The sequence below is a fragment of the Drosophila tropicalis genome, unplaced genomic scaffold, assembly GCF_018151085.1.
Source record: "Drosophila tropicalis isolate 14030-0801.00 unplaced genomic scaffold, ASM1815108v1 contig_859, whole genome shotgun sequence".
Classification (NCBI taxonomy): Eukaryota; Metazoa; Arthropoda; class Insecta; order Diptera; family Drosophilidae; genus Drosophila; species Drosophila tropicalis.
The window spans coordinates 11,671,286-11,698,629 of NW_027173353.1; the positions used below are offsets into that span (position 1 = coordinate 11,671,286).

General features: G+C 39.1%; 1 protein-coding gene across 5 annotated transcripts; it reads right to left on the reverse strand.

Moving 5' to 3' along the window:
* Nucleotides 1–1,138: 1,138 nt before the first annotated feature.
* On the reverse strand, nt 1,139–27,194 carry Lerp (lysosomal enzyme receptor protein). 5 transcript variants are annotated; one of them, XM_068297420.1, is made up of 17 exons: nt 27,063–27,079; nt 26,557–26,780; nt 25,476–25,692; nt 25,238–25,401; nt 24,891–25,174; nt 24,686–24,833; nt 24,502–24,623; nt 24,018–24,130; nt 17,674–18,134; nt 17,474–17,587; nt 12,214–12,360; nt 11,015–11,194; nt 10,810–10,936; nt 7,787–7,854; nt 2,187–2,448; nt 1,974–2,104; nt 1,139–1,915 (listed from the first exon to the last, which is right to left on the reverse strand). In XM_068297420.1, the coding sequence occupies exons 2-17, from the start codon at nt 26,665–26,667 to the stop codon at nt 1,835–1,837; spliced, it is 2,730 nt and encodes a 909-aa protein (XP_068153521.1). In that variant the 5' UTR covers nt 26,668–26,780; nt 27,063–27,079; the 3' UTR covers nt 1,139–1,834. The 5 variants fall into 5 exon arrangements, with proteins under 5 accessions (XP_068153521.1, XP_068153524.1, XP_068153520.1 ...); XM_068297423.1 differs by having other exon boundaries at nt 2,310–2,448; nt 26,557–27,194; XM_068297419.1 differs by having other exon boundaries at nt 26,557–27,193.
* Between the last annotated feature and the right edge of the window lie 150 nt (nt 27,195–27,344).

A 27,344-nucleotide genomic window follows, 5' to 3' on the forward strand; every position in this document is an offset into this window, starting at 1 on the left:
CCATATAAAACTCTGTTATGACAAGTTTCGGCAAGTAAAACTTAGGAATTAAACCAATAAAATGTATATTCAGTTTGGCTCCAAATGAAAATCTGAATTTAAGAACGAAAAATCGATGACTTGAATTGTTTCAAACTACTGTACATCATATTTCTCCTACAAGATTGGCCCGCAAAATAATTCAGTCTTCTTTTTCCTTTCTGAAGAGGTCTATCCTTTCCTATTGATTGATCATTATTGTGGAAATATGGAATATAAATACACTCATGTAAGATCCTCGATCAGGAAGCTAATACCAAAAGATTTGTTATACTTTCGTGAAGTAAAGTATGTTCCCAGTAATAATTACCAGCTTACCAAATTATTTGATTAGTATTAGTATTTTAATTAGTTATGGGTGTATTACCCTTGTATTTATATAGGGCATATTAATTTTGTTCAGAAGTCTGCAATGCATAGAAAGCAGCATGTAAGACCATATATGTAAGATGGAGTCCTCAATTGAGTCCCCAAATGTATTATATTATAGTTTATAAAATAGTATTATAAATCGTGGACGGGCGAATAATGATTACAATATCCAAATTAAATCTCGGGTCTGTGTACTTCTGATTTATCGGCTTCTTACTGCTGAATGCTGATACTTCTGACTGCTGAACATCGACTGCTGACTTCCCACGACACCTCACGACTGCTGCTGCGTTGCCAATCTGCATAAGGGAGTTGCCACCACGCTGCAACTACCTTATCCCATATCAAATATATAGTATATATAATCATGATCACAAGACAAGTTCATATTTCCGTGTAGATCGACGCGAAGTTAACCAAGCCCGTAAGAGCTACAGAGCTGATTCATCCGGATCGGATCACTATATCAAATAGATCCCTAACAAACGCAAAGTTATTAACTTCGATATTTTCCAAGGTATTGTTCGATCGAGATCGCTTGACGGTATATTATAGGAACCATTGGTCGAAAACAGTGACTTTTGTCAATAACTTCGAACGCGATCGTAAAAGTAAATATTTGACAGCTTGTTTTAAATTTACATTGAACGTACTAACATACAGCCTTCTTATACATTGAAGGATATAATAAGGACAAAGAGATAGAGAGTGAGATAATCAACAGATATTTAAGTGTAAGTAAGAATTTTCTTTATTTCTCAGTAGCGTTTTACATAAGTACATATTTATTTGGTATACATAAAAAGTTAATTTAAAAAACAAAATCACAAATAAATAAGGACAGAAAAAATCAACAACAAATCACTGGAAAATAACTTTGGTAGGGGGATAAGGAAAAAACAACAAAAAAATCACATTGTTATATATTATTACACATTGTAAAGAGAAAGCGATTATTAACTCTCGACATATCAAATATTCACCGGCGCAAAAATACTTAGAAAATCTTTGAAGCAATTGTCTAATGCAATTCGTTTGTTTAATTACTAAAGCTAAAGTTATAGTATGTGTATATATATTTATATTGGTAATAGTTTTTGGGGTATAGGGATCTGTATATAAAATATATAATATATTTATATATATACTTCTATGCATGTATGAAGGTCCATTTATTGGGTCATCGTTGTAGCCTACGCGTATTGTACAGTGTTCTCAATTACTTAACTCTAACTCTGTCTACTACTCACAATCAGTTTCAATTTTTGTCTTTGTCTTTGGGATTTTCTGTCTTTTCTAGTTAGTTTCCTTTGCGCCTTTTACGCATTGATGGCCTTGTGCATGGTTTGAGTGCGGTTGCCATTGGAGGTGGTGGAGGTGGTTTGGTGATGGTAGTGCAGTCCCAAGGCGAGGATGGCATCACCTAAAGCAACATGTCGTCATCACTCTCGGTAAATTCACCGTTTGGCTCGAGCAATAAGTTGGCCTCCTCATTGGACTGAACCTGGATAATGGGATCATTTTTGTTAGTTTGCCCAATGAGAAGTTTGAAAATTGGTTACCCTTGAATATCGTACGGCTGAGCTGCTGCGTCTAAAGAAACGTCGCACTCGCTGCCTACGAGCCGGTGAGAAGGCAAATAGACCCAGGCACGTCACAAAGAAGGTCACAGACAAAATGCCAGCCAGAATGCCTGCGAAATGAAGGGAGGGAAAATGAGGAAGGGAGTGAGTGAACAAGGATGCCAGTTAATGATGTGGGCAAGCGGCACTTACTGCCCACGGAGGCCGTTGGACCTATTGGAGTTGCCGCCGGATCTACAACCGGACCCGAACCCGGACCAGCAGTTGTTGTCGTTGCCGGAGTCGAAGTTACGACTATTGCAGCTGTTGGCTTACCCGTTGGCGTTGTCTGTGTAGTGGTCGTTGTGCTGGTGCTGGAGCTGGTACTATCACTTCCGGAATTGGGCAAACTCAGACCCAAAAACTGGCAGATGCTTGGAGTACGTTGCACATACAGCAAATTGCATTCATCTCCCTGCGAAACAAAAGTGAGAAAGAGCGAGGGGACATTCCCGCAATTAGAAACTTTCTTCATTAAGTGCAAGGCAAAATAAATAAATAAATTGATATGGCAGAATGCATAAATTCGAAATAAAATACGACTGAATGGAATAGCTTCTTCCACACACACACAGGCATTCTACGCCCGCCGAGTTGTGGCGCAACAGCTAACATCCTTTTGCCTGCGACGGCGTTCATTCGTTCGTTGGCAACACTTTCACCCAAAGACCATTTCCGGCGCGACCAGAACAGAAGCAGCGGCAACAAAATGAAACAGCAAATGTGCGCATAATTTAAAAAGTTTTGTGGCACAACTGCAACTGGCATGGCAAGGCAAGGCAGGCAACTGCAAGTGGCAAAAAACGCGAGCGACCTAGAAGCAAACGGAGCAAACTTTGCCGCCATTTTCCGACCATCCTAGTCACACCAAACGCCGAACATGTCCTCGACACACACACACACACACGCAGCCATCCTTGGCCAAGGAGAGAGGGACTCTGCATGGAAAGGCAGAGTCACTTTGTCCGCCATTCGCCGTCCCCAACTACGACGGCGACGCATTAAAAAGTTTGCAGCCATTTAAAATCCCATTTCATTGAATCGCTAATTTTCCGACAGCGTCTGCCCTAAATGTTGTTGTTAGCCCGAAAAAAAAAAATAAATAGAAAAAAGAAAAGGTTGTTGCCATGTGCGAAGGGACTTTTCCGCTTCTTCACAGTTCAAGGGTTAAAACGTGCCAAACTGAAGAACTGGAAAACTGGGACGCTACGAAACTCCTTCAGCTCCCGCAATGCAACTTTTCATAACTCATCGGCAACCATTAACTCGAAAAGGTAAGCAACAGGTTGAATGTTGCCACCAAATTTAGTTGGTAGTCTAGTCTAGCAAAGTAACAACAACCACCACAACTTTTATTTACAATTACTAAAATAGTTTTATCAATTAATTAAATGTGCCAGTGCATTAACCAGTTCTCAGCAAACCGAGCCATCATTTGCCTTTGTAATCTTGTGAATTGAGCAACAGGGCAATTTGAGCTGAAGTAAAATCTTATTCTTCGATTGGTTACCCCATCTGTATATTTTCACAACAAGTCTAGTAGAAGACGGATAAGACATTGTTTAGTAAACATTGGACATATGACTTTGAAATTTAGAGATATACAAAGATATAGGAAACGTTTCGTTAAAAGGTATTAATAAAAGTTACTTTGGCAGTGGAAAGGAACCGTCGATTATATATCAGAAGGCAATTCTCATCCGCTTGTATTATAACGAAACTAAACTTTGATCATCTCCATAAGTAGCAAATTAAGATACACTCTCTTAAAATAAGAAACTACTGAGAGAATATATAAACTAAACTAATATCGAGGGAATTGTTAATAATAATGTAAATACTTAAAACCTTGCAAACTTAAAGTAAACTGCCATTTTTTTAAGTCTTTTGTATGTATGTAGGTACAGATTTAATTTAAAATCAATTGTCAAACCAGAATACATCGAATGTGAACAACATGTGACTATCGTGAAGCATCCTTGCATATTAGTTATTTTGCCATAAGTTATTAATCTCTTAAGAAAGTCCGCACTCGATGGTAGTAAACTATATAGCAATAGATCGTGCGAATAAATGGGTCACTAAGGCGACTGTTTCGATAGGGCAATGTAGGACTATATATTTGGACCATTTGTGACTTGTTTGCCGAAGGTCTTCGGAGAAATTCTCAAAATCAACTGACACAGACAAATTATTCTCCATTACGAAAATACAAGTTCTTACACATCTTGAAATCCAAATGAATTTTAAGGCAGTCGAAACATTGAATTAATGACTCATCCGTTCATACAGTCTTGACCTAACCTTACAAGTGCCAAAAAGGAGTCAAAGAGTTCGAATGGAAAAACAGCCAAGACCAAATATTGCAAAGAATGCAAAGTGAGTGAATAAGTTCAATAAACATGTTCTGATTAGACTTACTCACTTTTTCACTCAGCGCCTAAAACAAGATGAAATCATATCTGATTGATATTATAATAAGTGAATTGAGAATATGAATTTGAAGAGGATGCTTTCATCTTTGCAACCTTTTGATTGCTATTAAAACATCCTTTTCACAAGAACTGAGGTCCCTGAGTGAGCAACTGAGTTACTGACTAAGTAAAATTGTTAACTCATTTTAAACTAATTCAGTGCACTCGTTTATCAAAATGAGTCGATTGTCGTAACTGTAATGTTTATTACCAAAACATAAATAAATAAATAAACTAAATAAAGTCAATTGCAGATGAATGTTTAAGCTAAATATCAAAATCTTAATCATTTATCGTAATGTCTTAAAAAGTGAATTTGTTTTTTTCTACCTGGAAGAAAGTTGGAAAAGAAGCAAATTATTAAAGGAGTTTTCTTTTCTCCCCTATCCACTTTTCTCCTAATTACGCACATGGCTCCAATTTTGACTTAATTTCACTTGTTATTTTTGACGCTTTTGATTTGTGGCTCAACAACATCCTAATTGAAGCACATCAAACCTTTTGTTCGATGACAAAGTATAAAATTATTAACACGCCATCAAGTGTAACATCCAATTAACGATAGATTAAACAAATATCTGTACTCTGTTTCAGGCAGTGCAACACACACGAACGCACCTAGAGTCATGCCACAGAACCATTCAGCTAACCACCTACAAATGAAGCCGCCACCCACATACGCATTCAAGGGGTGGTAATAGTAGGGTGGGTTGGGACAGGTAGTAGGGGGGCGATGCCACTTTGCAATGTTTGTTGTTGCTGGTGGTAAACAGCTAGCAGCTATTTGTCAACTGGTTTAAATTGGGGCCAATTGGTTTGGGGCCGCATGCAAAATGCGAATCCAGATGGAGGCAGAGTCATGGGTCCTCTACCTAGTTTGGGTTACTCTCATTATGTTATCTAAACAGGTAAAAACTGGAAAACTGTTAGTCAGCAGTTAGAGCGGGAGCAGGAGCCGAAGCACTGGCAAATATTTTCAATCAGCAGCAAAGGCTGAGGCAATTGCCGTGCGCAATGGAGAAGCAACTACAATAGTCTGACACTAATTGGCTGCGACCACTAATTACGATGCTTTCTTCTACATAAAATGTGTGCATGATCTCAAGCCCAGTTTACATGCAGATATGGTCATTAGCTACAGGTCCGCAGGCGAATGCATTTTAATTAAATTATAGCACAGACACACAAAACACACACACACACCCACATGAGCACATGTAGACCACAGGATATGCATCTCACAGAGTGGGATGATTGGTAATTAAATTTCCCCATGCCGCTATACATTCTACTTGAAAGCAGTGTCAAAAGGTGTTTGCGGCACATTCTTGCATTCTCTTATACATGCAACCAGACAGAAAACCAGGATGAAGATGAACAACAACATGTTGTTGCTGGTGGCACCTGCATTTCGGGCTGCAATTGTTAAAGACAACAAAAGGCTTAAGCAGCAGCAAACAGCAACTAAACAAAAGCCTCGCGACGTCTAAAAAGCAAAAGCCCGAACTATGTAAAAGCCATAATGGGCGGAGGAGGAACATGGGCATAGGGCAAAAAAAGTTAGAGATGTGGAATGACAAAGGGCGAAACAAAGAGGAAGACATGTAAAAAGTGAACCGCAAGAAAACAAAAAAAAAGAAAGAATATGAAAACCCAAATAGCACCACGAGGGTGGAAAGTAGAACAAGTGGGTTGAAGGAAGTGGATGTGGGGCAAAGCAAAGCCGATTGCCAAGTGGTAAGCATAACAAAGGACACCTGCCAACCTACCTCTACCTACCCAGCTGCCTGCCTGCTGGAGGCACTGCGTCAGTTCATAGTCCGCTGGGTGGTCTTTTTGCGAAAAACATACTTCTTACATTTTCACTTTGATGCCGAGTTGCCAGTTGCTTGTGGCAAGACTTTGTAAAAGAAAACTCGATGCTACAGTTGAAATCTTGGCAAGGGCAAACCAGATTCACCTCACTCCTCAATGTGCTTCTTCTCAGTGGCAAAAGTTATGCAACATCTTTTGTACATTTCTTTTTTGTATTCCCGTCAACCCGAAATCAACCCTCTTGCTTCCCACATGTCTTTGGTTTGATGTGAATTTAGGATTAAAAATATAAAATTTCACTTCAGTAATTTAAGAATTATCCACAAAATCGGTAACCCCAGTGGGTTCTCATTTTTAGAATTTTTATGTAAATAACATATTTGATATCCAAATAAGTTTCCGAATTTACAATTGAAGGAGATGGCTAGAAAGTTCAAGCACAGCTCAGTTATCCGAATGAATACTATGAGATCATACGAATAGGTCCAAAGAATTACTCCAAATTCTGGTGTACTCTATAAGGCTTTTAAAACAAATGCTCATTGCAGTCCAATGTAGATGAGTTGTCTTTGTGGTTCAGTCAACTGAGCAGCGAGGATCCGTATCCCAGTATGGAAATAGTTTTCGTCTAACAAGGGTAACCGATTTGGATATGTTGATGAATGCCTACTGAATACTGATAATCATTAATAAACTTAATGATTTCAACATGCACTTAACTAAGAGCCTTGAAATTGGTGGGGTAAATTAAAGTGTTTGTGATGAACTCTCCGCCTTTCTTTTCTTTTGTTAATAAATAAATGTCTATGATAGTTAAAAATGAAGTCAAATGATGTCAAGATTAGGTATTTGGGTCCAGTGTACTCAGCCCCACATAAATCTGCCGAGAACACACATATAAAGTTTAAATACAAACTACCAAAATAGCTCAAGAACTAAGTGACTTAATGAGTTAATACATATTCCAGGAATAATAGAAAACCAGAGGGTCGGGGCTAACTTCAACCGCGTCAAAGTTTGTATACCCTTGCAATTTTTTTGTTACCCGTTTTTATACATGTAGCTTTCAAGTCTTATGAGAAAGAAGGGCCTTCATTAGGATAGCAAATAGTTACGGATCAAAGTCACTTTTTTCCATTGATAGTAGGCTATGTAGGCTTGTATATACTGCACAGGGTGTATATCTCGGATTCAGTCGGATCAGACCACTTTATTATATATGTATTATATAGCTCCCATATTAACTATCATAACTTATTGTTAGTTATTTGCTATGCTAATGTAGGCCTTTCGTTTGCAAACATAACCTGAGGACCTTTCATATGAGTTTCGATATAACCGGATTCTACTTTATCTATTTATACAAAAGCAATGACTTTCTTCGTTCCTCTGGCCTAGGTCTATACGACGTACCTTTATTTGGATTTAGATTGACCTATTAACTTAGTATTATCTACTACTTACCGATGAAATGGTGCTGGAGCTTTCCGTTTTATTGCTGCATATCAATCGCATTTGGACATTGAGCATACCTGCAATTAAACCAAATACCAAATGAGAGTCTATCAAAATGCAAAACAATGTTTAAACCAAGCAGTTTAATTAGCTAAAATGGAAACCCCGCACACTTAAAACAAACTTAACCCTAATAAAAAAACACCAGACATAGTGGGAGGGGGAGTCGAACGTTGGCGCGGGGGGAGTACAGGCTAGAGCCAAAACATTTTATTTTAATTGCCCAGTAACAAGAACAACAAGAATCACATACTACAACAACAGAGCACTGAATCCTTATCAAATTTCAAATGCCAGCCATTGAAAGAAAGCAGCAAGCGAGTGAGAGAGAGAGGGGGGGAGCGAGACGGGGAGGGTGGAAATAGGATTGGGTTACCCCACCGCAAAGTTATCACATAAAAGCCAAAAATAATTATCACCAGAGACGACAACAAAAGCCCAGCCATGGCCGAATCCGGAAAAGGACTATAAATGCGGGGCCAGAGGGGCGATTTTTGTGGCTGCTGGCCCCTCCCTCTCTGCCCCTGCTGCCTAAACTTCTGCTCTGCTGTCATTTTCATTCAAATGCGCAGCATGAAATGTGTGTGTGTGTGTGTGTCTTTGCATAGAAGATTCAACCATGGGTGTAGTAAGGGGGAAAAGTAGAAAAATATGCGAAAAATTTTGCCTGAAATGCTTAACTCAAACGAAATGAAGCTTTCCATTCCATCTTTTTGCCTTCAATACTCTTAAATAATTTTAAAAATCTTAGTCAATCTACTTTTTGTCAGATATTTCTGGTCTTTTGGTTTCTCAATGGTTAATTTAAATACCGAATTTCTGCAGAATCCAGCAATGTCAGCAATAGATAAATATCAATCTAGATACTTTATTATGTCATTTAATTATAAGTTTCGGCCTAGGAAAATCTAGCTTTTTTCTCGATCTTAAAGAATTTTATTTTCGAAATCACTTAGATCGATATACGAAAGTTTCCGATACAGTCCTAAACCATTCGAAAACGATCTGTCTTAATAATGGCAAATTTCAAACGTTTTGTATTCCACGCAATCTATGTAAACTAAATGTTTTGATTCTCGTCTCAATGATTTTAAATTTTAATTACTTTTAACGTTTGCAGGATGAGAATCCTGGAAATGTGAGTACATACCCACAAATGGTTCAATGTGCCCAGCTCTACATGATATCCTGGCACCTACGCCCTTGTAGCCCAAGTCGCAAAGCCCATAAAATCTGCACACCACCAACGAGAACAACAACATCAGGATGGCTACCTCCTGCTTCCACTCTTTCTCTCTCTCTCTCTCTCTCTCTCTCTAAGTCCACTCGCCCACACTCTTTCACTCTCACTCTTATTCTCTTTGACAGTTTTGGTAGCTGGCAGCACCATCCTGTCACTGGGCATATTCAAATTGTCTGATCGCTTGCAGATTGCGTGACATTACCAACAACAACACAACTACCATTTACAACAACAGCAACAACAACAATAGCAATGACAAAACATTGTTCTGAGGCATAGAGTTTTGTAATAATTTTATTTATAATGGTCGCCTGGTGGGATACCAAAGTGTACCAAGTGTCATAATTAAATCGTCAGTTTTATTTTGCAACAAAACAACATGAGGGAGAAAACTTCTCACTTTTTGTACATTTTTATTTCTTCACTCGGTTTTAATGGCAAAGTTTTTATTACATATATTCATGTCAAATAAGTGTGCTGGTAGATTGAAAGGTTTATCCATGGGATTCTCCCTTTAACTATATCTCTGTACAATCTTTCTTCCTCAGTCCCACAATTTCAACATTCATTGTTTGCCTATTTTGCATGCATTAAACATTCATGCTCTCAAGTGCAGCTAGATTATTTTACCGCATTATCTTGTAGACAAGTTTTTTCTCATACACTTTTTTCGTTTTGTCCGCCATTTACTTTTTTCTGTAATGTTCCCGTGCAGACAGACATAAAAAGAATTTTCCGTAAAAAGCACTGCGAAAAAATGTCCCCAAAAAAGAGCAGCAAAAACAAAAAGTTATCTAGTTCGAAGTTTCAATACACTTCAAGAACACAGAATTTGCAAGGGATTTTAAAAGGCAACTAAAAACCTTTCAAATAAGGAAACAACTGCCAAGTTCCTTGGAAAGATTGGAATATAAAAGCTCACAAAAATATAAGTTACAATTTAGTAGTCTGCAAGTAAGTTAAAGAGTCCTTTTGATGTAATTAAATTAGAGGTAATTACAGGACATTTTACGACAACTCAAAATAACATTATGCCTGCCTGCCTGTTTCCTGAAAGCACTCCAGATAGACTGATAACATACCTAGTTAAGTAGTTAGTGGATAGTTATCCTTACTAAATAAATCTCCATCCAGAGATTCGAAGTTTCGATAACCAAAACGTGGAAATTATGAAGTTGTATTAATCAATAGTTCGTTGAAATAACTATTTATCAGTCCTACCACAGATAACAAGATAATGTTTTATGGACGATGTGACTTTTTATTGGCTCTGCAAAAGCCAGTCATTCTTTGAATAAGTTGACAAAATTAAAAGGCTTTAACAAAGGGAATTAAATAAGAATATACAGCAACCAAAAATTACAAGAGATAACGGTAGGAAAGCGAACGAACAGTGCCAAAGAGACGAGGAAAGATAGAGAAAGACAGAGGCGTGGTAGGGGCGAAGAGCGACAGATAAGTAAAAAGGAAGTGCAACGGGCTGAACGCCAATTCTAATGCGATTTTCTCAGCCCAAAAAAAAAAAAAAACTATCACCCGAAACTAAGCCAAACAAAATGGCGTACAATGAACGGAAATATGCGGAAAGGGAAACGGAAACGGAAAAGACAAGCGACAAGCGATATGCATGCCACACAGACACACACACACACAAAGTCAAGGATAAAAACAAGTGCACGGATATGGAAATTAAATTAGTTAAGAAAATGTAAATGCTGCTGAAACTGACCTGCCTTGCCGCAATCGGAAGAGTTGTGTGTGAAATATATATTGACCAAATCCTGGGAATAATCCGTTATAGCCTTGCGATGTGGGCCGCATATATCCACCGTTAGCTTAGTGTTATTGTAGTCGATCTGCAAATGCATAATCAAATTTGGAAATTTCAATAAATATATATATAATAAAAGAGAGAAACATTTAAGGATATTTACCTCAATTTTGCCTGCCTTGGTGAAGGGGGCATTTTTAAAGTTGAACTTCTGACCCAACTCATCGTGCACAATGTCGCAGGTTTTCTCATCAAAAGTGCATTCGTGTGGCGGGCAAATAACACTGGTATCCCATTGGAATAAATACACACACTCCTCAATTGACCGCAGGACGGGATTTCCCTAAAATCAACGAAAGGAAGATAAAGGGCAAGAGTGAGATGGAGGACACCAGGCAGAGGCGAAAATAGAGTTACAGAGAAGCAGCCAGGAATTATGAGAAGTAGTAGAAGTAGTTAAAGAATTTATTAAACTCCAAATGGAACTAATCTTGACAGGCTATAATGACTCTGATTTCAATGATGGTCAAAGTAATACATCAACGATGCTTTCAAAAAGAGATTTTAACGCTTATTTACCAGGAGATAGAATATGGGCATTGCATTTGTGTATTCCATTTCCTAAGACTTCAAAACGGAAGAATTTATTAAACTCCAAATGGAACTAATCTTGACAGGCTATAATGACTCTGATTTCAATGATGGTCAAAGTAATACATCAACGATGCTTTCAAAAAGACATTTTAACGCTTATTTACCAGGAGATAGAATATGGGCATTGCATTTGTGTATTCCCATTCATAAGACTTCAAAACGGAATCCCAACTTCCACCACAATATTAGATACCTAAGAAGAGTAATAGCGTTCTTTTATTCGTATATTCGATAAGAACTATTTTTAGGTAATTAATAGGACTTCCAGGCGATTAAGATAAACGAATTTTAGTCAGAAAAAATTCTAAAATTCTGCCAAATTTGAACAAAATAGGACGACCTTGTTAATTAAATATACATAGCTATTTAGATATTTCGGCTTTGTCGGCTTTGGTTAGCCAATTAGTTGAAGTTAATCTGACCCATGGGTATTCAATCAAACATTTAATTGAGTTGTAATTTGTGTGTATTGGAATTTCTTTCTCGCCTTTTGATAAAGTGAATAGAGATTGATTGATAAATCGGTTTATAAAATTACGGACTACTGAACCTTGTAATCAACTGAAATTGAGTCAAGTCTATCAAATCAGGCCAAATGTTTATTCGACCAATATCTAAAAATTAACATTAAGTAAAAAACAAACTCTGGTGTTCTGTAAACGGAATACAATTCTATTTCATAACTGCTTTGCTTGCGGGAATACTTACTCGACCAGCGTGCATTTGACAACTGAAATGAATGCGTGTGGAAAGTGCCGCGCCATTGTCCTGGGGGCAGGGATCACCCTTCACATAGAGCAGTTCAGCCGAAGTCCGATTTCCGACGGAGAGTGAAATCAAGGGAAAGCCCAAGCTCTGCGAAAGAAAGAGTAAGAATTGTGTTAATAACACATCATGTACAAATGTTGTTTTTTTTTTAATCTTCTGCTTGATGTCTGAGATTGCGGCAAATAACTTGAAATCCCTGTCTGAGCCACCACAACGACGATGGCAACGGGCCGCACACGTTTGTGGCGTGTCCAGGACAAACAGACATATCGATGAGACGATAACTGCCACTGCGACTGCCACTACTCCTGGTGCAAGGGGTTCGAAGCTACCGAGCGACAGAGGGAGATTGAGATAGACACAAACGACCATTTAATGGCGGGCACAATTGGCTGCCCAGGCGACAAACAGATGGACACTATGCTCTTTCAATGACATTCGCATCGACCATTTTGTCGCCTGTGCGGTCAGCAAAAGCCCTGACCTCTGGCGTGTAGGGCAGGGGGGACGGCCTGTGACTCTGCCCAGAAGCAGCTTCAATCCTGCCAGAACATCGATATGAGCTTAATGTGCAAAAAGCAGACGCAATCGTGCATTGGCGTTCGACTGCCATAAGATTTATGTACGTCCGGGTCAAACGTTGTACATGTTGTCGTCGTCCTTGTCGTCCTCCCCATCTTAAACGTATTAGTAACTACTGCAAGCCGAAATTCATTTCGTATGCAGCTCAGGCAATGCTTTAGCAGTTTCCTCTATTATTTATGGCTAACTGTTTCACTTTGCTCTTGCGAAAAAACAAAGAAATAAAGGAAAAATACAAAAAAATCCATTGGAAATTTGAAATCTCAACTAATGCGACATCGACAAACACAACAACAAGGAGAACAGCAGACAGCAGCCAGGAGCCAGGAGCCAGGCGTCGATCTGACCTTCAGCTGTAGGCGAAGCTCATTAGCATTGGATAGAGCAGACTATCTTCCTCCTCGTGATGACTGGTGGCAGGAGGGACTAATGGGGGAAGGGGCTCCAGCTTACCGGCTTAGAACAAGGCAAGGCAAGGCAAGTTTTTAGTAACTTGCTGTGCAAAATTTATTGAAAAACTTTCTTATCGCATTTGAACAAACAAGCAACTTCTTAATATGTATTTGTGTGTGTGTGTGTGAGGGTGTGTGTGTGTGTGTGTGTGCTCATTTCTCCTCCCTTTTTTTAAGTTTTGTGAACTTTTCTCTTAAGGCGAAAAAATACAACAGAAAGTAACTTAATTGTTTGCAGATACAAATAAATAAGTTGTAAAGCAAAACAAAATAAAACAGAAAGAAAGAGAAATGGCAAGAGAAACAACTGAAGAAATCTCAGCTCAGTCCCCGGTAATGGAAAACTTTAAATGCTTAAGATTGAATACTAAGAGAAAATCGTTTTTTTCAAACTCAGACTCTGTTGGAATCTATCTATCAATTCAATTGGAGTCTGTTTATCCTCTGTAGAAGAAAATCATTTTAATTAGCTTTTAAGGGGATTTTGAATTTCATTATGAGGAAACTCTCAAACTCAAAGGAAATAGCTTAACACTTAGCCAGCATATCTAAATGTCTAGGCCAAGAAGAACAACCAGACAAACCATTCAGAGGAACTGAAGGACTTCCTACTTGTACCTCAAATCTTACAAATATAGTTAAATCAAAACCCATCTCGTAAAGTTTAAAATAACTACCGAAGGAGTTTGATAAAATAAAATAATTACAAGATAATAATTAGATAGTCTTACGGCTTTTCATGCTCGAATTACCTCAATACTTGCTTCCGTCGCATTGAATATACCCTTGAGAAAGGACATTTACATTGCAAACAATCAATGTTAAATGATTACACGGAAACTTGATTGTAATTCAATTATTTTTGTGCCATGGACTTAAGGGAAAATAACGATAGAAGGGTAAAACTTTACTTCAAAAGCAAGAAATATTTGAGCATAATCGGCATTTGACTTCAGAGATACGCCTAGGGGCAATCGGGGCGGTAGGGGAAACCATCAACTGGCGACTCAACAAAGACGACAAGAATTTTGGAAGAGGGATAACAAAGGGGATGGGGAGCCCATTCTTTGAGTGAGGCCAAAGACCACATTGCTGGGCATAACAATGGCCGATAAAAAAATGTGTGGACAGTGTCATGTAACTGGCCATTGGTGCTGCATGGCATTTCCCTGTTTACACAACTATTCAATCAATGCCATTATTAATAATTGAGGCATACATAGAATCAATAAAGTCTGCTGCCGCCTCCCCTCTTCGAGTCACCTCTCCCTGAAAACTATTTATCCTGGCGGAAGTGCGATGGCAAGTTGTCAACCATTAACGAGTTGTGCCGAAGGCAACCGGGCGACCAAGGATTATGATGCCAGTCACATGCCCAGTTGCCAAATTTGCAGTTCAATCCAAGTCAAATGCTCAACTCAAGCTGACAATAGTGGAGACACTGCATTCCAATGAATGCAGTCAACGACTGCAATGCCAATCGAAGAAGAATACCCAAAGAGGGCGAAAAGCGAAAAAAAAGAATTGTAAGCCAAATCGTGTCGTGCAGATCCCTGAATGTCAGACATGTTAAGAGGAAAGTCAACCGGGAATGCCAGTGGGTGCGAATGGGAGTATAAGGACAGGTTGAATCATTTGCAAAGAAACATTTTCATTCCTTTTAGATATTTTCTTCAGTCAAGCTAAGTCACTTTTTTAGTAAAACAAATCAACAAGAAAGAAATTCGATTAAAATTTATTGAATCTATTAATCTTAATCTATTAGGATCGACTAGATAAGTGACCCAATGTTTGTTGCAATCATCACTGCTCTTTAGTAACTGTCGACTAGAGAAATTCAATTGCAATAACAGTTTTTCTTTTGTGTCGTCCATTACTTGTGGGTGTGCACTGTACTTGGCTATAAGAAGGATATGCAATGGCAGCACATTAAAATATGTGCCAACATTCTGAGAAGTGAGCAGGAGCAGGGAACTGCCAATGGAGTCGACAACTGTCAATGAGTGGGTGTGTCCTGGCTTGGATTTGAGCTGGAGCATGGGTATTGGGCTTTGGGTTTTGGGCGTGTGAGTTCGGTTTTGCGTTTGGGTTATTCAAGTGCGCGTCAGCAGCTAGCAGCACATTTCCGTTTCCGCACACGAAATGCGCTGAAAACGGAACATTTTCAAAATGCAAAACGTGGCACAAAATGTCAACATAGGGGGGATAGGAGATATAGATCGGGGGCCTGCTCTACGAGGGGAGTGAACGGGCGAAGAGCAATATAAATTTTATAAAAAAGAAATATGTATGTATTACCATGACTGCGTTATTTCTGGGCCAGCGGCATGCAAACAAAGCCGATGGCACTTTGAACCAAGGCCTCCTTTCCAGACCCATGAGCACCGCACCACATCGACTCCCAAACCATACCCTGGCAGGAGGCGGAAATGCTTTGCAGAGCACGTCGCCGGTGGCAACTTTAACATTCTCACCGCCAACCATTTCATATCCTCTCACACATGGAAGCTGCTGGCCGCTAAAAGCTGTTTTTACAGATATTTTCTTATTTTGTTTATTTTCTACATCGGCTCCCGCCCACCGCATTTTGCCATTTCCTTCCGTTCCGTTTCGTTACGTTTGCGCGACGCGTTACGTTAGTGCTGACCTTACGTTATGCTCGAATATTTCAGTCGCATTGGAGGCCTTGCCTCCCCCCACCCCTCGTGCGAGATCTTCCCCATTTCAGTCCCCCTTCCTAGCTCCCTTTCTCGCTTCCGCAGTGCCATTTCTATGGCGTACGTGCTTATTTTTTTACCAACTTGAACAATGTTTTTGCTCCCGGGAAATTTGTGCAGCTTGCGATAAAAGTTAGCGGGGTAAATCGGAAAGGCTGACGGTCTACCGCGCATTGGGGATGGGGGTCCTCGAGAGGCGACTGGGCCTGGCATATGGAAAGTGAGCTAAAAATATTACCACCATGGAACATGCACTTTGTGTCGCTTGCAACGCGCTTTGTAGGCTTATCGAAGGAAAATTCCAGTTCCTTTTCAATTCGATTGAATCATTTTCGTGGAAGTCCAAACCTAGATCAATGCTGGAAGGAAAGTGTGTAGTTGTTGGCATATCTTCACACAGAAGATCTAAAAATATATTTTAAGAATTAAGGGACCAAAAGGGGGGGATGTCTTAATAGTCTCAACTATTGATAGATTCAACGAATATTCCAATTTTTCCTAACCACTATGCCATTTTGGGCCAATTTGGAGCGCAATCTCTACAGAGTCTGTCTGATATCTAAGTAAACCTCTTTACAAATAAAGTGTACCTTTTTTACAGGGTGTAAATAGTTTAGCAGATTTTCTTGTTTCTTTTGTTGTTGTATATATTTTGATAGACTCAATTGCTTTATAGCAGACAGTGTCCAATTATCGCATTCATTTGCCAACAAACATGTTGGCCGACCATTTTGTGGCATGCAGGGAAATCTCATTTCAGGCAAATTTCATTGCATACTTTGGCGGGCTTAACTATTTAAGCAGAGGGCTAACAGTCAGACAGATAGACACACAGAGAGGGAGGCAAGATTCAGGGGGTTTAAGGGAAGGGAAGAGGAAAGCAGACAACTTTTTAGCTGCCAACCGACCAACCAGTCTGCCTGCTCTTGCCAGTAGTCTACACAACTGTCAACGGCAGACCCAGACCCAATACGAATTCGAGCTCGAGTGCAGAGTCGTGGTCAAGTCCTCTTAATGAAGCAAGCAAATCCACTAGCCACTGGTCACTGGAGGTTTGGGTGGTGCGGCGATAGAAGAGCATGGTAGATGTATGTATATGTGGAATGGGACTTGGAGTGGAGCTTAGCAATTAGATTGCTGCATATTTAATGCATGAATGGCGCCACAATTTTGTTCATTTGACCAAATGGCCCAAAAACGGGCATATTGAAACATTTACGATGGACGTCGACGATGACTTCAACGACCAGGATGAGAATGGAAAGGAAAAGAAGCAGAGAGTCCAGAACATTACGTGCGCACACAAACTCACACACACACAGACAGACCATAGATGCAAAGAGCAGTAAGCCCATAAGCGGCTTTCTTTTAGGTGAACTAAGAACTACTCCCCTCATTTCTCGTCCCACAAGATTTTAGGAATGGTTGTAGGGACAAACTGGTACTTACATGCTCCTCCTCGGGGGCACCAGTCGACGTCACTTTGGCCATACAAGCACCTGATCCGCCGGCACAGCCTAATTGGTATTTTGGCACTAATGGACGGCATACATTCAAAAAGAACTGCAAAAGAAGGGAAAAGTTACAGAATGTGAGATGAGGAAAACAAAAGCCAGACAATTACAGTGGACAGCAGAGGAATAGCTCACCTTGGTTGATTTCGGCACTAGACTGGACAAACTGGCCGGCAGATCTATTGTCGCCTCATAGTTCTCATTGGCGCTAATCAATGGCGTCAAGTCGACCAGCTCGGTACCGCTGCTACCCATACCATCCGTATCCGATGTACGATCCACATAGACACTCGCCATGCATTTAATCTGCTCACGGCACGCATGCGGCGTCTGATATTGAATTAACAACTGACAATTGGAGTCCTCAATTATTTTCAAGGCATTGTTGCTGCCACCACCGCCAGCACCACTAGCCCCATTGTCCTTTGTCGCATTGTTCGCACAGACAAATTCGATTTTCGTTGACCATCGCGTAGTGCCATAACAATTGGCGCCATCCTCGTAGAGCAAATAGACCGAGCCGCTCTGATTGAAACGCAAATGCGAATTGAAGTTACCCAAGCTGATGGTCTCAGCATTCTGTTCATAGCAGGCGCCTGAAAGTGGTCAAAGAAGTGCAAGAGCAATTGAGTGTATGCGGGACTAAGAGTGGACTAGACAAAGCTAAAGCAACGCCAAAAAAAAGGACCAACGACTGCACACACACACACACACACTCACACAGTGATGTACCATTTGGGTCTTTTTTTCGCCAGAAGGTCCACAAGGAAAAAATACGCGTGAGAGCATGATTGCATCCTGTTATACTGAAATGGAGCGACAGCCTGCCTGATGGAAGACATCACATCAGGATGTCAAAGACGAAACTAATTGTTCTCGCTGTTTGTCCACTTTCCCCTTATCCCGCATATGCTTTAAGGATTTCGTGAAATTTCTCTCTTACAAACGTGGCTTATCGCCAGTTTCATTTGAACCACAAAAATGGAAATTAGGGAAGGGAAAACCTAAAGCGACTCAATGTAATACTTTTCCCGTTTTAAAAATCAAATTTTATAATAACAATAAAGCACGACCAAAAATCTTAAATAAAGTGAATTCAATGTAAAAGATTTTTTAGTTGTGAATTCAGAATTGATTAATATTTCATCCCATGAACTCATGAATCAATTTATGCTCATGTTACCTTCACATCAGCTGACGTACACAATCCTGCAAATTCCCCCCCAACATACTTATTCGTCCTCTAGTTTGAGCCACGTCATTCACATTTGCCAGATTTTGATTGAGTGCCTAAGAGCAACAACAGCAGCAACATTTGCGATTGTGATTGTGATTTGACTAGAGTATGGTAATTTCATTCTTCATCTATTTCTACATTCGACATTTTTATACTTTATTGCAGACTTTAGGGCAAGTCCGAACAAACCAAGATATCAGAGCAGAGCAGACCGAACCAGTCCAGACCAGGAAAATGCAGAATTGAGAAGAAAATAAGGAAAGCAAAAAAAAATCAAAGAGAAAAGGCCAATTGAATTGGCTTTTCAAATCGAAAAGAAATCGACTGTCAACTAAATTGATAAATGACATTGTTGGTGCTGCGTGACAATACATACATACACAAGGACATAAAACATATGTGCGTGTGTATGTGTGTGTGTGTGTGTGACTTTGTCATGTGTAAGTCTGAGCCTGAAAGTATCCTGCGGAAGCATGCAATTGCATTTTGGTTAACCACAAGTGAAACAGAAGCCCTTACAACTCCCTCTGCGCATACAATTTTATATACCTTGGACGAGAATCATTTCCTGGCCGAGATTATCCCCAAAACACATACAGATACAGTTAACAAATTCAATTTCAATGCAATCTCAGGCCAAACACTGGGCCTATGTAATGTACATAAGTGTCCCGTAACCACTTTCGCCTTGTTGCGAAAGAACTAAGAGCTCCAAAAACTCATACATTGTTCCCACAAAACAAAACAACAAAAGGTTAAGTATAACAGACTTGAGAAATGTTGACTTTGTGCCATTGATAAGGCATCAACGAAATGATGAAATAACAGCCAACAACAATTCCTATATGAGAAAAAGAGAAAAATCCTCAAGCAAATTGAATTTCAATAAGAAAACAGCCAAGAAAGGGTCCACACAGAAACCTAAAAAACATTGGCCAGGCCAACGGCAACAAAAAATGTATAACCAAACACAACAAAAAAAAAAAAAAAAGAAGAAAAACCCAGAGAAAAACAAATATAAACGATTTAGTAGCTGCCACTTCGCAGGCACATTCTGGCCAAACAGCTGCCGGCAAGTGTTCGACTAAATTGAATCTGCCCCGGCAGTACCGCCAAGCGCCAACAACCAAAGTGGGGAACCAAAAACAAAAGAAAAAGGAGTAGAATACCAAATATATAAAAATAGAAATGGAAAATTAGAAACATTTCAGGACAACAAACAAAATGGAACCCCAAATCGATAAAAACAGTTTGCACGATTGTTCCGCTAGATACATCTATTCATTTTAGTTTTCACATCCTTAAAGAATGTTACCTACAGAAATATTTCCATTTGCAGCATTTCATTATTTTTATGTTCTAAGACAAGTACTTTCATTTTCGTTTCAAATTTTGTGGCCAAAAACAAATTGTGGTCAATCGCAAAAACTTTTCGAGTTAAATCGTTCAGTACAATCTCACGAAGCATTTGGAAGATATCTTGGATTCAGACGGATCGGACCAATATATAATGAACCTCCCATTCAAATGGCAAAGTCACTAACTGTGACTTTTCTCTATCACTTTGTTGTTTTCTGAGCTATTGTTATAATTCAGCCCAAGATTGTAGGCCGTTCCTTTGCCAGCTTCTTTGATAAAGCGGCTTTCCACTTTGAAGACTGTATGTGAAGAGTGACAAAAAGTGTATACTGTTTGCTATGATAAAGATTAAATGAGTCCATTAACGCCTGTCTCCAAAAAAATTGGTATTAGTTTTGACTAAGAACTGGTATTCCGACAATGAAAATTCAAAAACAAAGATTGATTGTGTACCTATAAGCTACATTTATGTTTCTATATATTACAGGCGATTCGACATATCATTTAACTTCCGATTGCAGGATGAATAACCAGAAAATCGGCTGAAAATGTCGAGAAATATATGTAGGTACATTGTACATATGTATGTATCTACTTTTTATAGGAAAAATTGCAGGCTACTGACTAACAATAAACTCTAATACCAAGTTATTGCGGTTTAAGATAAGTTTAGTATTTATATAATTCTCAGTTCTCTTTCTACTTGTTCTACTTGTCCAGATGGGAGATCCATGTTATCGTTAACATTTCTTTTCCTGCTACCGCTCGATTATTGGTTCATCTCATGCCCCATTTGCTTGGCCAATGTCAGGTAATTGGCTTTGGAGCCATCTCCCCAAAACTGATGAGCTGCCAAATGTATGCAAATTTGCTAAGCAGACCAAACCCAAAAGCAAATGTATAATATTGATATTGACACAAGGACATGATAGGACTAGAAGTGGAGAAGGAATTACGCATATGTGTGTGGGTATCCCGTGTGATGGAGGACAATCCCACGTACGCGTAGAAATGAAAGAACAAAAAATACAACCTAAAAGTATGCATGGCTGTTGGATTTATATGACCTGGCCTGGTCATAAATAAATACAAATGCAAAATGAAAATAACACAAAATGACAGTGCAGCAGAGTGTGCCCATGGTTCATGCTGCATAAGCAATTAACAGCTGTAAGGGGCGGACCCGTCTATAATTCACTCGCAGGGCATATGGTCCGCCAAAATTCCTTCAAATATTGAATTCAACTATGTAAATTGCACAAACAACTCAACACCCAGAACCAAGCACAGGCACTGGCACAGACTCATCAGCAGTAGGAGGAGACTTTAATGCTGGCCCATCAAGCGGCGAAGGCAATATGGCGACTGCCCATGTCAGCTGGGGCGCCTCGCCAGATACCAGAACCAGCCCCAGCCCCAGTTGCATTAGAAATGCCACTGGGCCAGTGTGTGTGTGTGTGTGTGTGTGTGTCTATTTACAAAAGCTTTTCCCTGTGAGTTTCTACTATTTGCCTAACAAATGAAAATTTCATGTAGAACTCCTTTCGCCCCTTCGCTCGACAGGCCTGGGAATTGGTTGCCAAAAGGGAGTCCGCTTATTTATTTGTTTAGGCCCAGCAGTGGGGCCACGTAAATAGATGCAGTCTGCAGTGCATACGGAACATGGCCCACTCGTATCTATTCGCGAGATGACCCCAAAAAGGACACGGCAAACGGATATGCGTTTGCAGTCAACTATGAATGCAGAACAACAAATACACACCCACAGAGTGTGTGTGTCTGTCCGACTTTGTGTGTGTATAGCATGGATACTAAACACGTTTGCCATGCCAACAGAAAATGAAAAAATAAATTCTGCTTTTTGCCAGGAAACAAGTGCCTTTTTGGAAGTCCTTTTTTTTGGCTGTACATTGAATAAATACATAAAATGAATGCGCGTTGGTCTCATACAAATGATAGGTTTAATAAATATGTATATACATATGCAACTATATCAGTTAGATATGGCAGATAGCAAAACTATCCTTAAATGAATACCTTGTCGTGGTTTAGTTTAAAAATCTGTATTCCACTATGAATAGAATGATGGCCAAACAAATCAACAATATTCTACAATTTGGCAACAGAACAGGGAAAGAAATCATTTCACTCGGATTACCAACTGGGGAAAGTCTATTAAAACTTTAGAAACGGAAGTAATTGAAACCAGAAGGCCGGGGCTAACTTCGACCGCGTCAAAGTTTGTATACCCTTGCAACTTTTTTGGTAACTCTTTCCTTACCTATTAGCCATCAATGTGGAAGAACGTTTTATCTAAAAAGGCTTATGTTTGCGAAAGAATGGCCTACAATCATAGGAAATAACGTAGATATTGATCATAGTCACTGTTTTCCACCGATCGTTCCTATGGGAGCTCTATGATATAGTCACCCGATCTTTATCAAATTCGGCACAGTTATTAACAGATATATTAAACTAACAAATGTGTAATTTAAAAGCAATCGCGTTAAAAGTAACGAAGTTATTTACTAAAGTCACTGTTTTCGACCAATCGTTCCTATGGGAGCTATATGATATAGTCACCTGATCTTGATCAAATTTGGCATAGTCGCTTATAGGCGTAGTAAACTCTCTAATATTAAGTTTCACGACAATAGCTCAGAAAATAACGAAGGTATTGAGAAAGTCACTGTTCGTGACTTGGCCGTTTGTATGGGAGCTATATTATATAGTCACCCGATCTTGATCAAATTTGGCATAGTCGCTTATAGGCGTAGTAAACTCTCTAATATTAAGTTTCACGACAATAGCTCAGAAAATAACGAAGTTATTGAGAAAGTCACTGTTCGTGACTTGGCCGTTTGTATGGGAGCTATATGATATAGTCACCCGATCTTGATCAAATTTGGCATAGTCGCTTATAGGCGTAGTAAACTCTCTAATATTAAGTTTCACGATAATAGCATAGAAAATAACGAAGTTATTGAGAAAAGTCACTGTTCGTGACTTTGGGGTTTGTATGGGAGCTATATGATATAGTAGTCCGATCCGGCTATATACAACGAGATATACAACGTCTGCAGTATATACAAGCCTACGTGCAAAATTTCAGCTCTGTAGCTCTTACGGTCTAGGAGGAGTTTGCGTTGATCCAGACGGACGGACGGACGGACGGACATGGCTATTTGAACTCGTCTCGTCGTGCTGATCAAGAATATATATACTATATATAAGAATATAATATACCCTTTTTGCAAGGGTATAATCCCAAAAAAGTAAAGAAACAACTTTCTAAGGAATAAGACACCGAAAATTTCCTCAGTGTTCGTCAACACGAAATTCATTAACATTCCATTTTAGTGAAAAATATCCAACCCACCTTAGTATACAGTACTAACATTAAATTGTTGTTGTGAAATCTAATATTTTACAGAAGATTCTGACGACGACCATTTTGGTTTTGCACGACGCACACGCGGGGAATTATGTAAATATATTAGGACGACCACATCACAAATCCAAATCATCATCCCCTGACTTTGGCAACTACAAAACAAACACGCATGAACGCTTTAATGCTAAACGGATGATATGGTCAACTGAAGCCCAAAAGAGAAAAAATATATGTATGTGTATACCATTCCATTTTTCTCTACTGGTCACCAAGACGATTATGGCTTTAAGTGCTACTCAAGCGGAAGCTCAATAAAAAATCATTAAAACCAACCAAGAAAAAAAGGAAAACCGAGTAAGGCAAAAAGGTTTTTCCGCCTTTTGTCTGCTTATACAGATGAGTGTATGTTCAAGTTGATGTATGCTGCCACTCCAGCTCAGCACTTAAAAGCAACGTTAATATTTCAGTTTAAAATTTCAGCCGACTCACCGCCTTTCTCCAGGCAGGGCTTGCCAGCACTAGCGCATACGGCCACCGTGTACGATTTGCCATCCTTGCTCAATTTGTGGGGCTCTTCCTTGCTGAGTGGGCTGAGATCCAGACTGTGTTTTCGATGGGTAATAAGAAAAAACAAAGACAAAAGTGTCAAAGTTAAATTTTAAAGTCTAAAAGCCAATGTTAATTAACTAAGCTTATACAAAGCTTATAAAACATTAAAGTCCAGCTGGTAATCATTCAAAAACTTATTATTCAGTTAGTCAGTTTTGTACAAATCTCTTTGCCCTTTGGTCTTTTGATCATGATATCAATAAACTATTCTTAGCTCGATTTTAGTGGAAGTCTTTTCCTTATACAATCAAACTTGAGTTCAAATATTGACAGTAAATATTTAAAATACGTTCAACTTGCGGTGCGGTCTTTAATGTAAGACATAGATAATCTATAAGTATAATGATCAAGTGATTTAACTCACATCTCGTTCCTATAGGTGACAGCTGTGCAGGGTTTTAGATCGTTGCATGCCAGCGGAGTGACATAATTAAATAGATAGGTGCAACTATCTAATCCGAATCCCGAAAAAGTGGGATGGGCATTCTGCAAAAACAAAATTGAAAGTAAAGCATTCTCTGAGGCAAATATTGAATGGATGCTCCTACCTTTACTGACTGATCGCAGCTGAAATAAACAATGCTCGTGTAGTTTAAACTATTATTGGCGGCACACGGTGTGCTTGAAGTGTGACGCAATAGAAGTCGACCGTTTTCCACCACGGGCTTCGACTGGACAGTGCCAAAGTTGATAAATCTGCAAAGTGTTACAATTAGTGTGCATTTGATTCTCGCCATCTTTGCACTACCATACCGTTCAGACAAATTGGTGGCCTTTGGGGAATATAGGCATATGCTGCTTCCTGGGGGGCACATCATGTTCTCACCATAAAGCACTGGCTGACATACATTAATCACAAAGAAGCGTCCTTGCCGATCACTGGTGAGATGATTCATATCACTCAATGGCATCAAATCGAAAGTTCCTTTCCCGTTCGGATCACGGACACTGCAACTGTTTGATCGAACGGCATCCGGGACGGGTAGACAGGCCAATGGTGTCTCGAAATTGATATAGAAGGAACATGCATCATTTGCCTAGCATGAAAATTACAATGAGAAAATTAAATGGGAAACATAAAAGCATAAATTCTCACTCACATAGGGTATAATCTGGAAAGGATTGACATCCAATGTGTAATCGCAACTGAGCTGGACATGGATCTGATAATTGGGATTGTCGGCGGTGCCATTCTCACACTTTGAGCCATTTAAATAGTTCAAAAACATTTTGCCCTTGCGATAGTTAAGCTCATGCTGGCGACCTGAAATAGACAATATCCATTGGTTTTATTTACTTATAAATATTGTTTAGGTTGCTTAGTATGGTTAGATTTACCTAGCACGTATTCCTTGCCATTCCTTTTGAGGCAAGCAGCCACATTGCTTTCGCCGTTGCAAGGTCGCGTGACATTGCCGCATATGTTGAACTCGAATGTGTCGCCTTTGTTGGTTAAACTTTCCACTACATGGGCAAAATCGGACCGAAGACCACTGTAATCGAAAGTGCTTCCATAGACGGGCTCTTTAATCTTGCACTCCTTGGTTGAAAATATCTAAAACAAAGAATACAAATTTAAAATTAGAAACCTTCGAGTCTAACATCTACTTAACAGACTTGAGAAATGTTATCAGTTTTGGTAATTGCGACTGATTGATTGCAAATACAAGCGTAAATAAAAAACAAAGACTGGAACGCATACGACCTTTTACAGCACGGGCCACAAAAACACATACATATGTACATTTGCATCTATGATGTAAATTCATAAACACATTTAAAATAGTATTTTTTCTCAGCTCAATTTTCCAATAACTTGAACGTGACATTAAAACTTTGAATGCTTAAGTAAAAATTTACGATATTTTATTTTTTTGTACATTAAAAGCTGATTAAAATTAATTTTACATTTTGTTTGTGTATCTAATATAGAAAAAAATTATATGCACATTCATATGTGAATTATTTTTAAAGATCTTACGTATGTATGTATATACATACAAATATAAAAATAAATTTTACCACAAAATCTTATATATACATACATAATAATTACATTTTTATCTTGTATATTGTTTTTTCGATTTTTCTTATAAATGGCGGACAGTACTTCAAAAGTTCAATGTGTACTTGAAAATTATGAAAATTATTTACCCATATACAAACTCTAATATTTCATAAGTTAATAAATAATTTTCATAATTTTTATGTTTTGGGACATTTGAATTTTGGTCAATTTAGCAAATTTGGAATGAGATATGCTTCCCCCACATAAATGAGTCGGCTAACATGGCAACAAGTGCTCATACGAAATATAACGAAAACAAACAAATTCCCGTTCCCACCATTCCCTCTGCAAAACAACAAAACACACATATACATACATACACACGCACACTCACACCTTTACCAAACTTACCAGCTGATCATCTGCGTCAGCCGAAAAACTGGCGCCGCAACATAGGCCAAGAAAAACAAGAAGAAGATGTGCAAGCAAAGTGGGCCCACAATTGCTGATTTTCTGTCGCATTATTGGTTTTTCTTTTGCTGTTTTTGTTGTGTTTGGTTTAAACTTTTACACGTCTAATGTGCATCTAATAGAAAAAAGCTGTCGCTCTCACTGCCACTGACTGAATTTGTTAACTGAAACACAAAGAATCTTATAAGCTGTTGGCTATAATCAACAATTTTCGCACACGAAGCAAATTCGAAGTGGCCAAACGATTCGGCCCGCTTATCTGTTCTTCTTGTTGACTGTTTATTTTCGAGAGAAGACGAGACGACTAGAGTTGTTGTTGTTTATATTATTGTTAGCGGTAGGAATATGGTTTTTGTTTGTGCTCTCCCGCTGCCTGTTGGTCGCCTTCGATTTTTCAATGGGGGAGTGAATGAATGAGTCTTATCAAAGATAATAACAGAGAAAACCTGCAATTCGACCGAGTTTGAGTCGCAGTAACACGAAATGACTCATTTAGCCAGTTGATGTAAACAATCGTCCCTAATATTAATTTCACTGCGTTTAACGTATTTTCTTTTTTGTCGTTAATTCCAACTGAGCGCCACTGCTTAGTATGTATGTATGTATGTCGGTGTGTGTTTTTGTGAGAGAGAAATGCAAAAGCGCCGGTGAAACGAGCGACAACTCTGGTCGTGAGTTTTCCACGTAACCGTGTTGTTTATTGTCATTATTTCTTAAATAATACCTAA